This window comes from Manacus candei, unplaced genomic scaffold, assembly GCF_025592945.1.
Source record: "Manacus candei isolate 608988 ecotype Guabito, Panama unplaced genomic scaffold, ASM2559294v1 h1tg000022l, whole genome shotgun sequence".
Classification (NCBI taxonomy): domain Eukaryota; kingdom Metazoa; phylum Chordata; class Aves; order Passeriformes; family Pipridae; genus Manacus; species Manacus candei.
The window spans coordinates 5,679,236-5,696,079 of NW_026138070.1; the positions used below are offsets into that span (position 1 = coordinate 5,679,236).

Genomic DNA, 16,844 nt, shown 5'->3' on the forward strand with positions numbered 1-16,844 from the left:
CTCCAGTCTCGGGAAGGCTGAAAATTTCATTCCTTGCCCAAACGAGTCAAATTCTGAGAGACCAAACAATTAAATTTAATAATTCTTAATGTGTTCCCTGCTTTTTCTGCCTGTTGGTGTCAGGTGGGGGCACGGCTGAGATGCCAGGGAGCTGCTCAGCCTCTTCCATCCCTGCTTTTCCTGCTGGAATGAAATTTTCGGTCTTCCCGAGATTGGAGCAAAGACACCCCACAGGGAGCAAATCTCTGATTTAGATTTAATTTAGATTAAAAACCACAGCCAGGCTTCCCAAGTCACAGCCAGAGGAGTAAAGGAGACTTGCTTGGAACACCAGGAATCCTGGAATTGCAGTTTTCCTGCAGGGTTTGGGAAGGCTGGATGGCGACATCCCGGTGGGATTTATCCAGAGCTGCCACTTCTCTCTTCTCTCCTAAATTTCTGGGAGAGGCAAAACAGCAACTGTTTTACTACTTCTCCTGTTCTCCAAGGATTTGGGAAGACAATCCCTATGGAAAAGTAGCTATAGCTTGAAATCTTTCTTTCCCAAAGTCCCCTTTCCCTGCTCACTGCAGGCAGGGAGCAGCCAAACCTCTGCCCATTTCGGGATCATCCCGAGCCCAACAGAAATTATTAATATCAAATACAAAATATAAAAACACATATAAAATACCTGAATTCTTAAAAAGAAGTTTCCTGACAAACTTGGAATAGTTTGAACCTAACATTCCAAGCCAGAAATAACCTGGTGGATCCCTTTTCCAAGGGGTTCCCTGCTCATGTTGTCAGGTTAATTAAGGTGGTTTAAGCATCATCTAATTCCCAAATTTTAATGATCTTGGCATATATTAACAGCCAAAGTTCAGGACACACATTTATCAACTGATATTACTAAAATTTCTGTCTTTAAGCTCGTTTTAATGAGAGGTTATCAATGGAATTTATCCCTCTCTTCCATTTTTAAAATTGTATTTTAATTTCTCTCATTTTTCCCCACAAACCTGAACCCAGCACTGTTTCCAAAGGGAGAAAAATATTTGATGGGGAAAAAAAAAAAAAAGAGAAAAAAGAGAAATATGGATATAAAAAGACTCTTATACAAGCCATTTAATAAAACAAACAAAAAAAAATAAAGACTAAAGAGAAGGAAGAGTGAAACAGAACCGGCAACACTTATATTTACATTATATTAAGAGAATAAATTTAATCAAATATAACATCTCACTTGCAGGAACCCTTCAGAAAGAGGGGTTTTCTTTTTTTTACAGTAAAGATGGAACCAGAGTAAAAATAACTGTTCTGTTTTTGCAGGAGTGGATGTGAGCCAAGATGCTCTCCGAGATTTACCCAGAGCCAGGCTGACCCAAGGGCTTCCCAAGTATGCACAGTTCCAAAGCAAATCCTGGAATTCCACCCCTTCAGCACCTCCAATTCAGCTCCAGTTTGCACAGGGACAACTGATTTTACCAGTCTGAGCAAGGAGTTCTCTGACCAAGACAGAAACTTTCCCCTCTTGGTTTCATTTTAGAGCAAAAATCTGATTTTTTTTTCAGCCATAATTTGAATTCTCCCCCATCTCCCCCCAGCACAAAGCCTGGTATGCTACAACCAGGTTTATTTTCAGGTAGATGCAAAAAAGCTTCTGTGGAACCTTTAAAATGAATTCCTCCCCACGGTCCTGAAGGATAACTGAGTGATGGGGGGAAAACGTGGATTAAATTCCCAACTAGGCTGAGAAAACACTGGGAGATCAGTGGAATATCCCGTGGGTATTCCCAGGAGGTCAGAACATGCCTTGGAACTGCCACTCCCTTCCCAAAAACCCCCCATCCCCCTGTTATCTGGGATTCCCAGGGATCAGCAGCTACGAGGGCCACGAGTGAAATATTTCAGAAGCCTCCCCCAAACACGATCTGCCCAACTTCAGCTGGAATTCCTGCCCAATCCAGGGGGGAACTGAGGTATTCCAGGACCTTTCCCACTCTTCCTGGCCTGGTTTCCCCTCACCCCAAAGGCAGCAAGATCCCGTGGACGGACGGAAGGTTGGAAGTCTGGGACAACACACCGGAGGCAAAGGACACAGATTAGCAGCAAAGGAACTTTCTGTCTGGTTTTGGGGCTTTTTTTTTTCCCCCTCTCTCTTTTTTTTTTTGAAAGCCAGAAAGTGCTTGAGGGCTCTGGAGGAGCGAGCAGGGTCAGAATTCCTCGTGGACGTTGCGGGCGTAGTCCATGAGTTTGCTGCCGGTGAAATATTCGCTGTATTTCAGGATCTCCTCCAGCTCCAGGTGGTGGTTTTGATTCTCATCTGCCACTGCAATCATCTGCTTGGCCTCGTTGAGGGCGTTGTACTCGTTCATGGGATCCATGTATTCCTGAAAAACAGGGAGGAGGAGCTTTGGAATTCGCTTTCCCACACGGCGGAACGAGGAATTTTGGTTCTGTGTGGACTTCACCCACACCACCCTTCCCAAATCCTGGGAGAAGCTCCTGGCACTGATCTCCAGGAGCCAAGAACGTTGTCCCAGCTCTTTTTCCTCTCAGCTTATGCCAATAGAAATATTTTTGACATTTTGGCTTCAAACCAAATGAGCAACTTCAAATTCAGAATTCACCCCAATTCAAAATTCTAAATTCTCCTGTTTCTGGAGACAATGTTTTTTTGAGGATATGTTTAATTTGGGCCATTTTAAACCACACTGCAGAGGTCAGAAAGCTCAGAATGAAAGCATTTTGCCCCTTCACCTGAGGTAAAATAAATTCAAAGGTCTCAGGTGGGGCACTTAATTAAAAGTTAGAAGAGTCAAGATTCATTTCTCCCCAGAATATGTGACAGATGTGTAAGTACATAAAGACTTCACAGGTAGAAGAGTTATTTTTAGAAGAAAATTCTCAGTAAAAAGGTCATAAAATTGTCCATATATCCATAAAATACCATAAAACTGTCCATATAACAATTTATCCACACTACCAAGTATCTATATCCAAATATTTGCACACTGAGAAGGTGAGGGACTTTAACATTCATCCAACATCCATCTCAACTTTAACAGCCTTGGGGAGAGAAAAAAGTAATAGAGTAGTTCTTCTTGCAGTAAAAAAAAAAAAAAGAAAAGGCCCCAAACTAGAATCCACACTTGAAAATAACAACTTTTAAAAAAGAAAAACAGCCTAAAAGACAAGAGCTCTCTGCTCTTTTCAAAGCTGTGTTTGTTCCACTCTTGAAAATCATTTGGGTTTTTAAAGAAGAAAAACACCCCCCTCTTTCCAAGGGCCCCAGTGTTTGTTGGGCACTGGGGTTTTTTTTTTTTGCTTTCTTTTATTTTGCTGGGGTTTTCCCCCCCCCCCCCAAAGAATCTCTAGGTTGGCAGTTACTCCTTTTGCAACTGAAAGTCTGAGTCACAGTGACTCTGTGCCCAGCTCACCTGAGGAAATCCAGGGCTGCTTTCAGGCACCCCAAAAAAACACTCACCAGTGTGTTGTGTGTGACAAAAAAACCCTCAAAGCAAAGCCCTGAATAACAGTTTGGTTAAGAAAACTCCCCCTCCTCTTGAACTAAAATCATAACAGCACCTGCAAGCCCCACAGAGCACTATAACCCAGGGGGTTGTGCTATTAATTGGAATATTTTGGGATTTTGGGATCTCTCCAGCTGTTTCAACGGTGTGTTTTGAAACTGTTGGGGTTTAATGATCAGGAAACTCACCTCCAGCTCTTCCATGGTGACAATCCCATCGTGGTTGGCATCAATGACCTCCTCAAACTCCTTCCTCCTGTCCTTGACCCAGTCATCATCAATGTCCTGAGCCTGCTGGTTCTCCACGGTGCCAACAGGTAAGGAGATGAACTCGGAGAGGGTGAGCTTCTTATCTCCATCCTGATCTACAAAAGAACCACCAAAGAACTCAGAAGTATTGGCTTAATGCCCATTAAAAATGATAAAACCTCCCTGGGACAGGCTGCCTGCTCTGAGCAGTCCTCACTGCACTCAGGTACCAACACTTCTGAATTAAAAAACACAATTTCTTGGAAAACTCAACCATTTATTTCCACTTTTCTGAGTGGAAGTCCCGATTGTGACAGGGCTGCTGGACTAGGGGAGTGCAGAGCAGTCAATGCCCTCCTCATGAAACCTTCATATCAAGGTGTTTTATAATATTTAACATTTCATATCAATGTGGTTTATAGTATTTAATGCTCAGCAAACCTTTTCTACTATTGCTCCAATGACCCTGCAGCAGCAGAGCTTTGTGTGAAGCAGTGAAGAAGCAGAAGCTGAAGGAGTAGAAGCTGTTTTGCTTTGTATGAAGTACTCAGAGCACCTTTAATGTTCCTACTCAGAGCACCTTTAATGTTCCTACTCAGAGCACCTTTAATGTTCCTACTCAGAGCACCTTTAATGTTCCTACTCAGAGTATCTTTCTAATGTTCTGGTTTTTAACAACCAGAGACCCAACTTAGCCTTGAGACAACTGCAGGATTTGTGTTAACAGCTTGTTTTTTTTTTTTACTTATCACATCAGAAGATGAGCAAACCAGACATGCCAGAATCCCAGCCTGACCCCTGGCACTGCAATAACCACCCAAAATTCCATCTGTGATGAGCTGTGGTTTCCTCCCTGTGAAAAATTTCCTCAGAGACATAATGTGAGTGAACTTGAGCAGAGTGTGAGTTAATTGACAGGGAAATGAACTGGTGTGCAGGGAAGCAGCTCCCAGGAAGGCCCTGGAGAATTCCATACCCAGATCCCGGATGATTTCTTTCACCATGAACTTCAGCATCCCCCTGCTGTGCTCGGGGTGCAGGAAGGACAGGAATTCCTCCTCGTTCAACAGCAGGTCAGGAGGGGGGTTGTCAGCCTGGTACCACCGATCCTTCAGGTTGTCTAAAACTTCCTGGGCTGCAAATTTAACCACATTTCAAGTTGCTGTCACGTTCAATCTCATTTAAAATCCACCTTGCCCTGACACTCGGTGGATGCTCCACGAGCCAAAACCCTCCCTGTGTCTCAGTAATTTAACACAAAGGAAACATTTTTGCTGCAAAGAGCAAATGCAAGTCGAAGTTCCTGTGAACCAACAGAGAAATCAGCAGCAAAAAATCCTTTTACTTCTCTCTCCTTTCATTTCATTTCATTTGACAATCCCACTCCTTTCATCTCTCCCCGTGCACACAACCACTGCAGTGAAGTTTTTTCCTGACTCGACTGAGAATCAGAATTTACCCCCCGGGGTTTCTGCTAAAACCACACATCTGAGCTGAAATCAAACCCACACAGCATGAATTTGGGCCTGAGCAGAGCCACAGGAAAAGAAATACCTGCCCAGAGTATTCTTTGTCTCGGGTAGGCATTTTCTAAATGACACACTGGAAAAAACTCTGCCTGTAGCACTCCCTGCTACCTGCAAACACCCTGAAACACAAGTCTGAAGTCTTTGCTTTCAGTAAGTTTTCAACACTCTGAGTGTTATTCATCACTCAGATATTTTTTAATTTTTTTATTTAATAAATATTTTATTCAATATTTTTATTCAATATATATTTTTATTCAATATATATTTTAATTCAATATATATTTTTATTTAACAAATATTTTTATTTAATAAATATTTTTAATTTAATAAATATTTTTAATTTAATAAATATTTTTAATTTAATAAATATTTTTAATTTAATAAATATTTTTATTTAACAAATATTTTTTATTTAATAAAATAAATTTTTAAATTTCACTTAATAATTTTTTTTATTTCATTTAATAGTCTTAAATAACTCCTGAACGCTTTAACAATTTAAAACTTTGTGAGTTCAAAACTTTAAAAACCTTCTGAAAACCTTCAGATTATCATTTTTTAATTTAATTTAACAAACTGGCTTTAATAACTCCTGAAGGCTTTTGGTTGCTGAGTTACAAGAGGAAAAACCACCCCAACATCTGCATTTGTTGAGCTGAGAGTTGGAATTTAGAGTGAAGTTTTCAGTGAATATTCCTGTGAAGAGTAAAGAAATCCTTCAGTCTTAATATGAAGATATTTAATAATCTTGGGCAGGTTTGTAACTGGCAAGTTTTAGTTATATCAAGGACACAGTTAACTCAGAATAATTTATGGTTTTCCAAGGTAGTCAATCCCAAATGTGAGAAGTCCTAAATCAACTCCCTTTGCCTTAGTCTTAAATGAAATTAAAACTAAATTAAAACTGTCAATCACCAGCTAAAATTGATGTTATCTGCATCAATTAATTCAAGTGGTGCCCTTAATTTTGGCCTGGCATCCAAACTGTCCCGTGCTCCTGCTCAAGGCTCAGAACAGGCCTTAAGCTCTGAACATCCTGGTGTTTTTTTTTTAACAGACCCCCCAAAAAAGCACTTTTATGCTGCTTTAGAGCCCAAGCCTCAGCTTTGCCTCTCAGCCCAGGCAGCTGCAGATCAGTAATTTGATTTTCCCAAATAAGGCTGGGTAGCACAGGTAGAGAAGTGCTGCTGCAGACACTTGCCTGACTCAGCAGCTGTGTTATCTGATGAGCATTCCTGTAAACTGCACCCCAACCACACTGCCCAGGTGTTTTCCCTGCTCCCATTTGCATCTCAGTTGCTTTTTGATCAGTGGAAAGTGTCACATAAACTCGATTTTCAGTGACTAATTCCTGCAGGGAAAGGCAAAAGCTTCGTGTTTTAATCAATGGTAAATTTAAACCCTTCCTGAGTCAGGGAGCAGGGAGATTCCTGCTAAAATTTGCCATTTTTATGGCATGTTCCAGCTGGAAAGAACGTAGGATTTCTGTTTTATGACTCCCACATCCTATATTTGTGTACAAGCAGAACAACCAAAGCATTCCTCTCCTATTAGGAACAGTTTTGACATTCAGGTTTTAAGAACAGAACAGAAAAACCAACACCCCCCAGTCTGCACTTACTTTCTTCATCTATTTTCAGCTCTTCGTTGTTTTTGATCTTCTCAGCAATTTCTTTTTCATTGAAGCCTTTACTTGCCAGGAATTTAACTTTATATTCATCCCAGGACACGTGGCCTGTAAGGAGGAGACAGATGTCAGGCATGACACAAGAGGGTTAAAAATGATCAACTTGTGACTAAAAAACCAACTCGTCCCAAAGCTTTTGGTCCAGCCCGAGCAGCAGACTGAGATTTATGAATGGCAAGGTGAAAACTCTCACCTGATTTCACTTTTCTTGTTGTCTGGGCTCTGTGGAAACAATCAGTGATGTCACTGTTGTCACCCCATCCCCACAGAGCCTCTTGTTCCAGTGCCCTCTGCCCACAAGTGACACGACAGAGCAGTGAGCTCAGAGCCACGGGCTGGGGCACAGGAATGAAAAACTTGGGATTGTGGGCAGCCCAAAGGGATTTGGGATGTTGGCACAGCACCTCTGAGTAGTTCTGGACACCAGGAGGTGGCAGGAATGGCTCCTCTTACCGTCCCCATCGGGGTCCACAGCTCTGAAGTGCATTTTGTTCTCTTCCACGGCCTCCTGGAAGTGTTCATCCGTCTTTTCCATGATCCAGCGCTGCATCTCCTTGGCTCCAATCTTTTTATCATTATTGATATCCACCCTGGAGAAAGGACAAAGCCTCTGTTACACCTCCAACTCTGGGAACATGTTACAGCTGAGAGTTTTTAATCCTGAACACATCTAAAGGCTCTGCACATCCACTTTTTCTCCACGAGCTTTCCAAGCTGTCTGGCTCTACTTTGTCCAAGATTTAAGGACCGAGGAGGGAAAGGTGCAATCTATTTTTAGATTCTAAATTAATTGCTTTATTCAGCAGGCTGAGAACATTTACAACCCCCTCTGAGAAGCTGCACATTGTTGGAACTCCAGAGTAACAAGCAGGAAGTGAGCAATTTATTGCCTAATTAAAGGAACTGCAACATTTGGTTACCCCTCAGTGAAACCCATTCAGCCACCCTTCACTTCCCTGTAAATTAACTCATGTTTCGGTCAAGTTAACTCACATTCTGCTCAAGTCAACTCCCATTTATGTTTCTGAGGCAATTTTTCACAGGGAGGAAACCACAGCTCATCACAAATGGAATATTGGCTCATTTCCTTTGGTGCAGAGCTGTCAGCTGCCAGCAGCTTCAGGCTTTCACTAATTGCAAACACTTCTCCAAAGTTCTCTCAGCCAAGAATTCCCTCTCCATTTGTCTTTCCAAGCCCTTTTTCCCTTTAATATTCCAAGCTCTCTGAGGTTTATTGCTGAGCTGCCTCCCTGTATCTGCCCAGATCAACTCTGTGTTCACCCCAAACAATGAAAATACATGAATAAACTTGAATAAACGTGAATAAACATGAATAAACTTGTACTTTAAAAATACTACAAACTATAAAATAGTTTAAGTGGAATTAACCCTACTAAAGCAAGTTTCCTCTGTTACACCTCCAGCTCTGGGAACATGTTACAGCTGAGAGTTTTTAATTCTGAACACATTTAACACTTGTTCTCCACGAGGTTTCCAAGTTGTCTGGCTCTGCTTTGTCCAAGGATGTGCTTTTTTTCTGACTAAAATTAACCAGGAAAAATCCAACCTGACAATCCTGTTTTCCTCAATGTGCCACCAGTAACTGCTTTCCAATTCCATTAATGCTGATTTCATTCAGAATATAAAAACTATGGATGAAGAGCAAACACAAAGTCACTAATTTGCCACTTTGGAGGGTTTTTTTTTTTTTTGAGCACACCTTTAAATATTTATTCAAAACAGTTACAACTGAAAAGCCACCACTAACATTTGAGAGGCAAGGATCTATTTAAGGCACACCAAAACCACTCTGGTTCAATTGAAAAAAACAAACCCCAAACATAATAAAAAGCCCCAGCTCGACTCTTGTTTTGTTATCTCTCTATCACTGAAGTGTCATCACTGAAACCCAAGTGATTTGCCTTTAAATGTCAACTAAATGTTAAAAGCTTGAGCCAAAGAACAAGCCCAGTCTTATAAAACACAATAAAACTGTTATGAGAGGGGTTTAAATATCATGTCAGGGCTATATTTAAATATATAAATATCAGTGTTGGTGACAAGAGCAAGAAGATGGTGATTTTGCACCCACCAGGTACAATAAAAATGAGACTAAACCAGAGCATTTCCCCCCCCTCAACGTTTAACATTTGGTTTCCTTAGATCAAAGCTATCAAACTTTCTACTTCCAAGCTGTACTTTCCACCTAAATCACCCCATAACTGCAGAGGGAGGGAACAAACATCCCATTTATTGCTCATTTAGGTCCTGAAAGCACACAGGTGGCACCTCTGAGTAAGAAACAAGTGGGCACTTTGTAGGATAACTGACTTTTTCCTACAGTGAGGGTTATATTACATATGGATAAAAGAAAAATAAGCCACTTGTAGCCCAGTTTCTCAACCACAAGCCATGAAAAAAAAATCAGATTTTTGTGGCCACCTTCCAGAAGGTCCATTATCAAGAACCCACTTCCAGGTCTCACCCAGAGCCCCAAAAATGCCAATTTTTTTTTTTTCAAGCCCATAAATCACTTCAGAGCTGGTTTGTGTTTCATCCAAAGGATGATTTCAGGGAGGACACCAGGAAGCAAAACACAATTACCAACTGCTTCAGTCACATGGAACTTGCCTGGAAAAATCACAGGTTGGGAAGCAATTCTTTCATGTCCCAACTTTATTTTCACTACTCCTATTAGACAATAATTTATGCTTTGAATTGACTATTTTACCCTATTTAGCCCCTGAGGAATCTCATTGTCTTTGTGCCTTCCAACAGCAATTCCAGAAGATCTGGAAGCCCAGGATTTTGGATTTTCACACAAGTTTCCCAGGATTTCTCTTTTAGCCTTTAGGAGGATGTTTAGAAAGCAATCAGAGCCCCCAAAATGCTTCCCTACATTTTTAAGCTGATCATCTGAGGGAATGTAATTTTAAGGATCTGAATGGAATTGATCTTAAATCCAATTAATTTAAGCTTCCTAAGAAACCTCTTTCATAACAAACAGGCAGAAATTAAAGAGTTAGTAAACTGTCCTTCCCAAATTACTAACAATGTTTCCAATAGATGTAAAACAGCAAAGAAATCTTAATATTTTTAAATATCCTACCAGTGAAGTGAGTGAATAACAGACATAATAAAGGATTCCACCCTAAATTAAAATAAAACTCGTGGAATCAGCAGCATTAAGGGCACCAATGTAACTTGAGCTGCTCTAAGGAAATTAATCCTTCATTCAAAAATACAAATAAAGCCAATTGTGCCACCTTGTGTCTAAAAACACACCCTGGGTTTGATCTCCAGCACAATAACTGACCTCCAAACATCTGACCCAGACCAAAAAGTGCTTTAGGAAAGGTCTTAAAGTAAATATTTTTATACCAAGTAAAGAAATAGATGAACTTTTTTAAAAAGCTCTAAAAGAAAACTTTAATCTTTTCACCCTCTCTTTTTCTGAATTGTGAGGAACTGCCTTTGTTAACACCTCATTTCATTTGGATTGCTGAATTCCTGGGTCTTTAACCCCTTCAAAACACAAACACAGCACTTAAAGGGTGAGGTTTTCCCCCCTTCATCATTGTAATTTTTCAATATTACAGGAAACCCCTCCAATTTTCACTCTTTCCCTGCTCTTGGCACCACCCGACTCACTTTGAAAAAATGACCATCAGCTTCTTCCTGTTTCTTCTGGGCTCTGAATCCTCCTCAAACTCCTCCATCTCTTTTCCCAGGAAAACCTCCTGATGGAATTCTTTGTTCAGGTGCCCGTCCATCTCCATTTTGACCCCGTTCAGGTGGTCTGGGGGCAGGATCTCGTTCTCATCCTTCCCCTCAGCCGCTTTCTCCTTGAGCACAGAATTATTTGCAGGCCTGGCATAAACATCCATGAGGAGGAAGATGAACAGGAGGGACAAATACAGAGAGCCCAAACTGCACAGGAAGGCTTGTCTCGACATCATTTTGTCCTTTTTTTAATTTAAAATACTGGCTGACGAAATTACTGGGGGTTAAATGATCTAAAAACAAAAAGGAGAAAACATATCAGTTAAACTCTGGAACGTGAGGACACGAATAATAAGAAATAATAAACAACTAAAATTCAGAAGAACCTACACACAACTATAAATATATAAAAGTATAAAAAGTATAAAAAACTACACACAGGTATATAAGTATAAAAAACTACACACAGGTATATAAGTATAAAAAACTACACAGAACATAAATATATGACTATAAAAAATTACACAGAACATAAATATATGACTATAAAAAAATTACACAGAATACAAATATATGAGTATAAAAAAATTACACAGAATACAAATATATGAGTATAAAAAAATTACACAGAATACAAAGATATAAGTATAAAAAACTACACAGAATACAAAGATGTAAGTATAAAAAACTACACAGAATATAAATATATAAGTATAAAAAAACTACACAGAGGCATGAATATACTACATCATAATACATGTACACTATAAAAATATATGTAATATATATACATTAAATAAATATATATAATATGTATAATATGTATACTATGTGTAGTAAAAACTACACGGAAGTATAAATTAGGAAGGACCTACACAGAAATACACAAGTATTTGCTGTGAGAGAGTAAAAAAGAGCCCTTTAAGTAACAAATAAATGGAATTAAGGTGCTGGTTTTCAGCCGGCAGAGGACTTTGGAAGGGAACACCCTTCAAGAAATAGCCACGGCAGCACAGCAATATCCCAGAGATCCCAACACGACAGCTGTTTAGAAAGGGATTAAAGGTCTTTTTGGAGAGGGATGAGTGGTGGAAAAGCGATTTGATACCAAGAGAAAGCGGAGCTGGAAACACGCAGGAAACAGCGGCAGGAAGCGCAACCCCGCGGCGGACCTGTCACAGAACCACAGAAATCACAGAATATCCTGCGATATGTGGGACAATCCAGGGAAAACGCCCCAAATCCAACAGCGCGACCGCGGGAGAGCCGGAACCCCCCCCCAGCCACAACCTCCCCACACGCCCCAAGCCCCGCGGGGCTGCGGGAGGGGCCGCCCGCACTCACCGGGGGAGCGCTCGGGAGGGAGGAGGACGCGGCCCCGAGCGCCGTGAGAGGCGCGGGGAGGCTCCGGGCGGGCCCGGCCGCCCCTCAGCCCCTCGCGGCCCCTCACGGACCCCCGGGCGCTCTGCGGGAAGAGGAGAAGGGGGAGGAAGAGGAGGAGGAAGGAAGATGGCGGAACGACGTCACCGCGCAGCGCGAGGCCACGGTGGCCATGTTGGATGAGGGCGGCCGCCTTGTTGGGTGAGGGCAGGAGCCACCTCCCCCTCAGAGGGGGCGGCACCCCCTAAAAGCGGCTCTTGAAAGAAACCTCTCCTAAGGCTCAGTTGGTGGGAAAGGGCGGAAAGCGAGGAGCAGCCGTGAATCCCCCTGTGCGGGGCGCAGCGCGGTGAGCATCCCGCGAGGAATCTTGTCCCCTCGCGGCGGCCGTACGGCCCCCTCCGCATACACACCCCCCCGTTCCCGCCTAAACCGCGTGGGCGTGGCCGCGCTCCGTGAGGGGGCCGCGGCGGCCATGAAGGCGCTGCGGCGGCTGGGCCGGCACCGCACGGCGCTGGGGCTCGGCGGGCTGTCCCTGTGCGCCGCCGTGCTGCTCTACCTCGCCAAGTGCACCTCCGAGGGGCTGCGCCCGCTGCCCGCGCCCCCCGCCGCCCTGCCCCACAGCCAGCCGGGCCGCGGCGGCGCCCCGCCCGCCGCCCCCCGCGCCGAGGGCAGCGCCCTGGTGGCCGTGGTGGTGATGAGCGGCCCCAAGTACAGCGAGCGGCGCAGCATCATCCGCAGCACCTGGATGGCGGCGGGAGGGCGCTCCCAGCGCGGCCGCGTGTGGAGCCGCTTCGTGGTGGGCACGGCCGGGCTCGGGCAGGAGGAGCTGCGGAGCCTGGAGCTGGAGCAGAGCCGGCACCGCGACCTGCTGCTGCTGCCGGAGCTGCGCGACTCCTACGAGAACCTGACGGCCAAGGTGCTGGCCACCTACGTGTGGCTCGACCTGCACCTGGACTTCCAGTTCGCCCTCAAGGCTGACGACGACACCTTCGTGCGCCTGGACGTGCTGGTGGAGGAGCTGAAAGCCAAGGAGCCGCGGCGGCTCTACTGGGGCTTCTTCTCGGGCCGGGGCCGGGTGAAGTCGGGGGGGAAGTGGAAGGAGAGCGCCTGGGTGCTGTGTGACTATTACCTGCCCTACGCGCTGGGCGGCGGGTATGTCATCTCCGCCGACCTGGTGCGCTACCTGCGGCTCAGCAGCGACTACCTGAACATGTGGCAGAGCGAGGACGTGTCCCTGGGGGTCTGGCTGGCGCCCATCGACGTGAAGAGGGTGCACGACCCCCGCTTCGACACCGAGTACAAGTCGCGGGGCTGCAACAATAAGTACATAGTGACTCACAAGCAGAGCATCGAGGACATGCTGGAGAAGCACCAGACCCTGGCTAAGGAAGGGAAGCTCTGTAAGGAGGAGGTTAAGCTCCGGCTTTCCTACATGTACGACTGGGGGGTGCCCCCCTCGCAGTGCTGCCAGAGGAAGGATGGCATCCCGTGAAGAGCCTGAGGGAAGGAAGGGTGCTGATGGACTCGCAGCTTGGTTACTGTTACCTGGGGAGAATCCCAGTAACCAGGGGGCACAAATTACTCTTAAAAAAAAAAAAAAAAAGAGATTTTGCACGGCTCGTTATGTCAATGAAACCCTGAAACTCCCCCAGAGCTGCTGACGTGGCAGGAGGGAGAGGTGTTTAAAAGAAAACACAGGAATAGGTGGCAGAAAGCATGGAAAGGCTCCTGTGACAGGATTGAAGGCGAAATATGGATAGGAGAGAAAAGTTGCTGGGAGATTTTTCCCAGGATTTATTTGCTAAAGATCACGACAGGCCTTTGTGCTGTTGTAAGGTTGTGAAAACAGAGCCTGCTGCTGTTTCCTGGCCAGGAAGAAGTGTCAGCTTGGGAAGAGTAAAAGAGCTGCAAGTCAGCTGCTGTTGCAGAGGGAACAGGGCTGGTTGTTGGCATGGGCAGGAAAAGGGACCAGTTTGGGTGTCCCTCCTGGGATACCTGTGCTGGGGGAAGGGAGAGTGTTCCTGGCAAGGAATGGAGTTCTTAGACCTTCTGTGTAACTTGTCTCTAAGCTTTCTGCTGTTTTTAAAGTCAACATGTACATAAATTATTCTAAATTAAATCTGGCAGCTCCAGAGCTTTTAGAAAGGTGGGTGAGTTTGGTATGGGGCAGGTAGAGAATATATTCTCTTTTTTTTGAGGGGCAGACAGTTCTGCAAAGCCTTCAGGGGTTGGTTCTCACACTGTGTGTGAGGAAACATTTCCCTTCCAGCAGTAAATATCTCACACTGCTGCAAGGCATTGTAGAATTCAGATTTTATATTGCTCTGGATTAGTTCTCATCTAGATTAGCAGTGGAAGTCCAAAAAGAAATAAACTATGTACTCAAGAGAAATAGGTTCCTCCACTCTGCAAATCCCTGTTTGAGAACCTTCTCTCTCTTTTCAGTGTAAAAAGTCACATTTAGATGCCCAAAGCTGGCCTGGGTGAATTCCCTCCTCCTCTCCAACAAGCACCTTGTGAAGGAACTCAAAATAATTGTACAGGAGGTCTGAATTAACTGCTCAGGTGCCACATCCATCAATGTGATTGTGGCCCTGAGCTGTGGCTGCACTGAAATAATTCTTGGGCCTGGCCCAGCATCAACTGCAGATTTTACCAGTCAGTGCTGGCAGACAAACAATTCCACCACATCATTCCTCTCCAGACCTTTAGTTGAGCCTGGAATTCAAACATATATAATATATATATATAATATATAACACCCACAGGGATTTTTTTCCAACTCCCAGTGAGCTCTGTCAGCTGCAGCAGAGTTTTGTTGCTTTTCTGTGTAAAAATGTTACATTTCTTTCTCTTTGAAGTGTCCTTTTTTTTTTTTTTCCTGAGGGACACCCTCAAGGACCAATTTTACTGTTTGTTGCACTCTGCACTTTCACACCGTTTCTGTTCTGCAGGAAGAGACAAAACACAAAGAAAAAACCAAACAAAAAGGGTGCCAATATCTTTATTTTCACCACAAAATTAGCAATTCATACCAAAGGACTCAAGTATTGGGGTTTTTTTTGTTTGTTTTCTTTTTATTCTCATTTTGATCAAATTATTGAGGATTAAGAGAAGTGAAAATTCTGAAAAACAAAGTGAAATTAAGGAAAAATTTCATTTATTTTAGCATGTGGCCCTCCTAATGCATGCTTAGGTACTGCCAGGCAATGTGCTTTTCCCAAGGGATCCTCTTCCAAACCAGGAATTTAACGAGATTAGAGGAAATTTCCCTGGATTTTAACTTTTATTTCTATTTTTAAGTGTCTGTTTGCCACAGTATTGTCTGTATATATGTGCTTAAATGCCTGTAATGTGAGTTATTTATTTATAATTCCTGCCAAATGTGTTCTGTACAGGAAAAATAAGCTACTTAAATGACATTTGAAACTTCAGATGGTACTGTAACAGCTTGAGAGATTCTCACCTCTTGGTCCTGGTTGAACTTTTCCTACTAAAAATCCTCTTGTTGGAGATGCAGCACTTGGATTTCAATCCCCAAAAGTTCCACAAATGAAAGAAAAAAAAATAAAGATTATATTTGGTACTGGTGTAACTTTTCTTGCTAAACATCCTTTTCTTGCAGATGCAGCCCTTGGATTTCAATCCCAAAAATTCCACAAATGAAAGAAAAAAAATAAAGATTTTTTATATATATATAAATATGTCTGTCTATCTATCTATCTATCTATTTGGTCCTGGTTGAACTTTTCCTACTAAAAATCCTCTTATTGCAGATGCAGCACTTGGATTTCAATCCCCAAAAGTTCCACAAATGAAAGAAAAAAAAATAAAGATTTTTATATATATATATATATATATATATGTGTGTGTATATATATGTGTGTATATATATATATATATATATATATATATATATATATTTGGTACTGGTTTAACTTTCCAATAAATTATTAGTTTCAATAAATTATTAATTCAAATGAATTATTATTTTCAATAAATTAATCGTTAATTATCGATTTATGGAATTAATTTCAATGAGTTATTAGTTATTAATTTCAATAAATTATTGTCGCTGGCACATAATGAATGGAATGAATAATGAATAAATAAAATAAATTGAAGAAATAAAAGAAATAGAATAAATTTAAAAAATAGAGTAAAATAAAAGAAATAGAATGAATAGAATAAAATAAAATAATAGAATAAAATTAAATAAATTGAGTAAAATAAATGGAAGAAATAAAAGAAATTGAGTAAAATAAATGGAATGAATAGAATGAATAAATAAAATAAATGGAAGAAATAAAAGAAATAGAATAAATTAAAAAATAGAATAAAAGAAATAGAATAAATAGAATAAAAGAAATAAAATAAAATAATAAAGTAAATAGAATAAAATAAAAGAAATTGAGTAAAATAAATGGAATAAGTAAAATAAATTGACTAAAATAAATGGAATAAATGGAATTAATAAATAAAAAAAATTGTAGAAATTAAAAAATAGAGTAAAATAAAAGAAATGGAATAAATAGAATAAAATAAAATAAATTGAGTAAAATAAAATAAATTGAGTAAAATAAATGGAATAAGTAAAATAAATCGACTAAAATAAATGGAATAAATAGAATGAATAAATTAAATGAAGAAATAAAATAAATAGAATAAATTTAAAAAATGGAATAAAAGAAAAGAAATAGAATAAAATAATAGAATAAATAGAATAAAAATGAATGAAATTGAATAAATAAATTGACTAAAATAA

General features: G+C 41.6%; 2 protein-coding genes across 3 annotated transcripts; one reads left to right on the plus strand and one right to left on the minus strand.

Moving 5' to 3' along the window:
- Positions 1-1,074: 1,074 nt before the first annotated feature.
- SDF4 (stromal cell derived factor 4) lies at positions 1,075-12,192 on the minus strand. Of its 2 annotated transcripts, none has more exons than XM_051786419.1 (7): positions 12,044-12,192; positions 10,628-10,992; positions 7,430-7,566; positions 6,911-7,024; positions 4,737-4,895; positions 3,701-3,876; positions 1,075-2,369 (listed from the first exon to the last, which is right to left on the minus strand). In XM_051786419.1, exons 2-7 carry the CDS (start codon positions 10,933-10,935, stop codon positions 2,193-2,195), a joined length of 1,071 nt encoding a protein of 356 aa, XP_051642379.1. In that variant the 5' UTR covers positions 10,936-10,992; positions 12,044-12,192; the 3' UTR covers positions 1,075-2,192. The 2 variants fall into 2 exon arrangements, with proteins under 2 accessions (XP_051642379.1, XP_051642380.1); XM_051786420.1 differs by lacking the exon at positions 12,044-12,192 and adding an exon at positions 11,575-11,714.
- A 136-nt stretch (positions 12,193-12,328) lies between these two features.
- On the plus strand, positions 12,329-13,714 carry B3GALT6 (beta-1,3-galactosyltransferase 6). The gene has a single exon (XM_051786422.1). The coding sequence runs from the start codon at positions 12,552-12,554 to the stop codon at positions 13,569-13,571; it is 1,020 nt and encodes a 339-aa protein (XP_051642382.1). The 5' UTR covers positions 12,329-12,551; the 3' UTR covers positions 13,572-13,714.
- The last annotated feature ends 3,130 nt before the right edge of the window (positions 13,715-16,844 follow it).

Coding starts and splice junctions, on each gene's coding strand:
- SDF4 (XM_051786419.1), bottom strand. CDS start 10,935: ATGATGTCGAGACAAGCCTTCCTGTGCAGTTTGGGCTCTCTGTATTTG. Junction 7,567..10,627: donor CTGATGGTCATTTTTTCAAA/GTGAGTCGGGTG, acceptor TCCTTTCTCCAG/GGTGGATATCAATAATGATA. Junction 4,896..6,910: donor GCTGAAAATAGATGAAGAAA/GTAAGTGCAGAC, acceptor TTAAATTTGCAG/CCCAGGAAGTTTTAGACAAC.
- B3GALT6 (XM_051786422.1), top strand. CDS start 12,552: ATGAAGGCGCTGCGGCGGCTGGGCCGGCACCGCACGGCGCTGGGGCTC.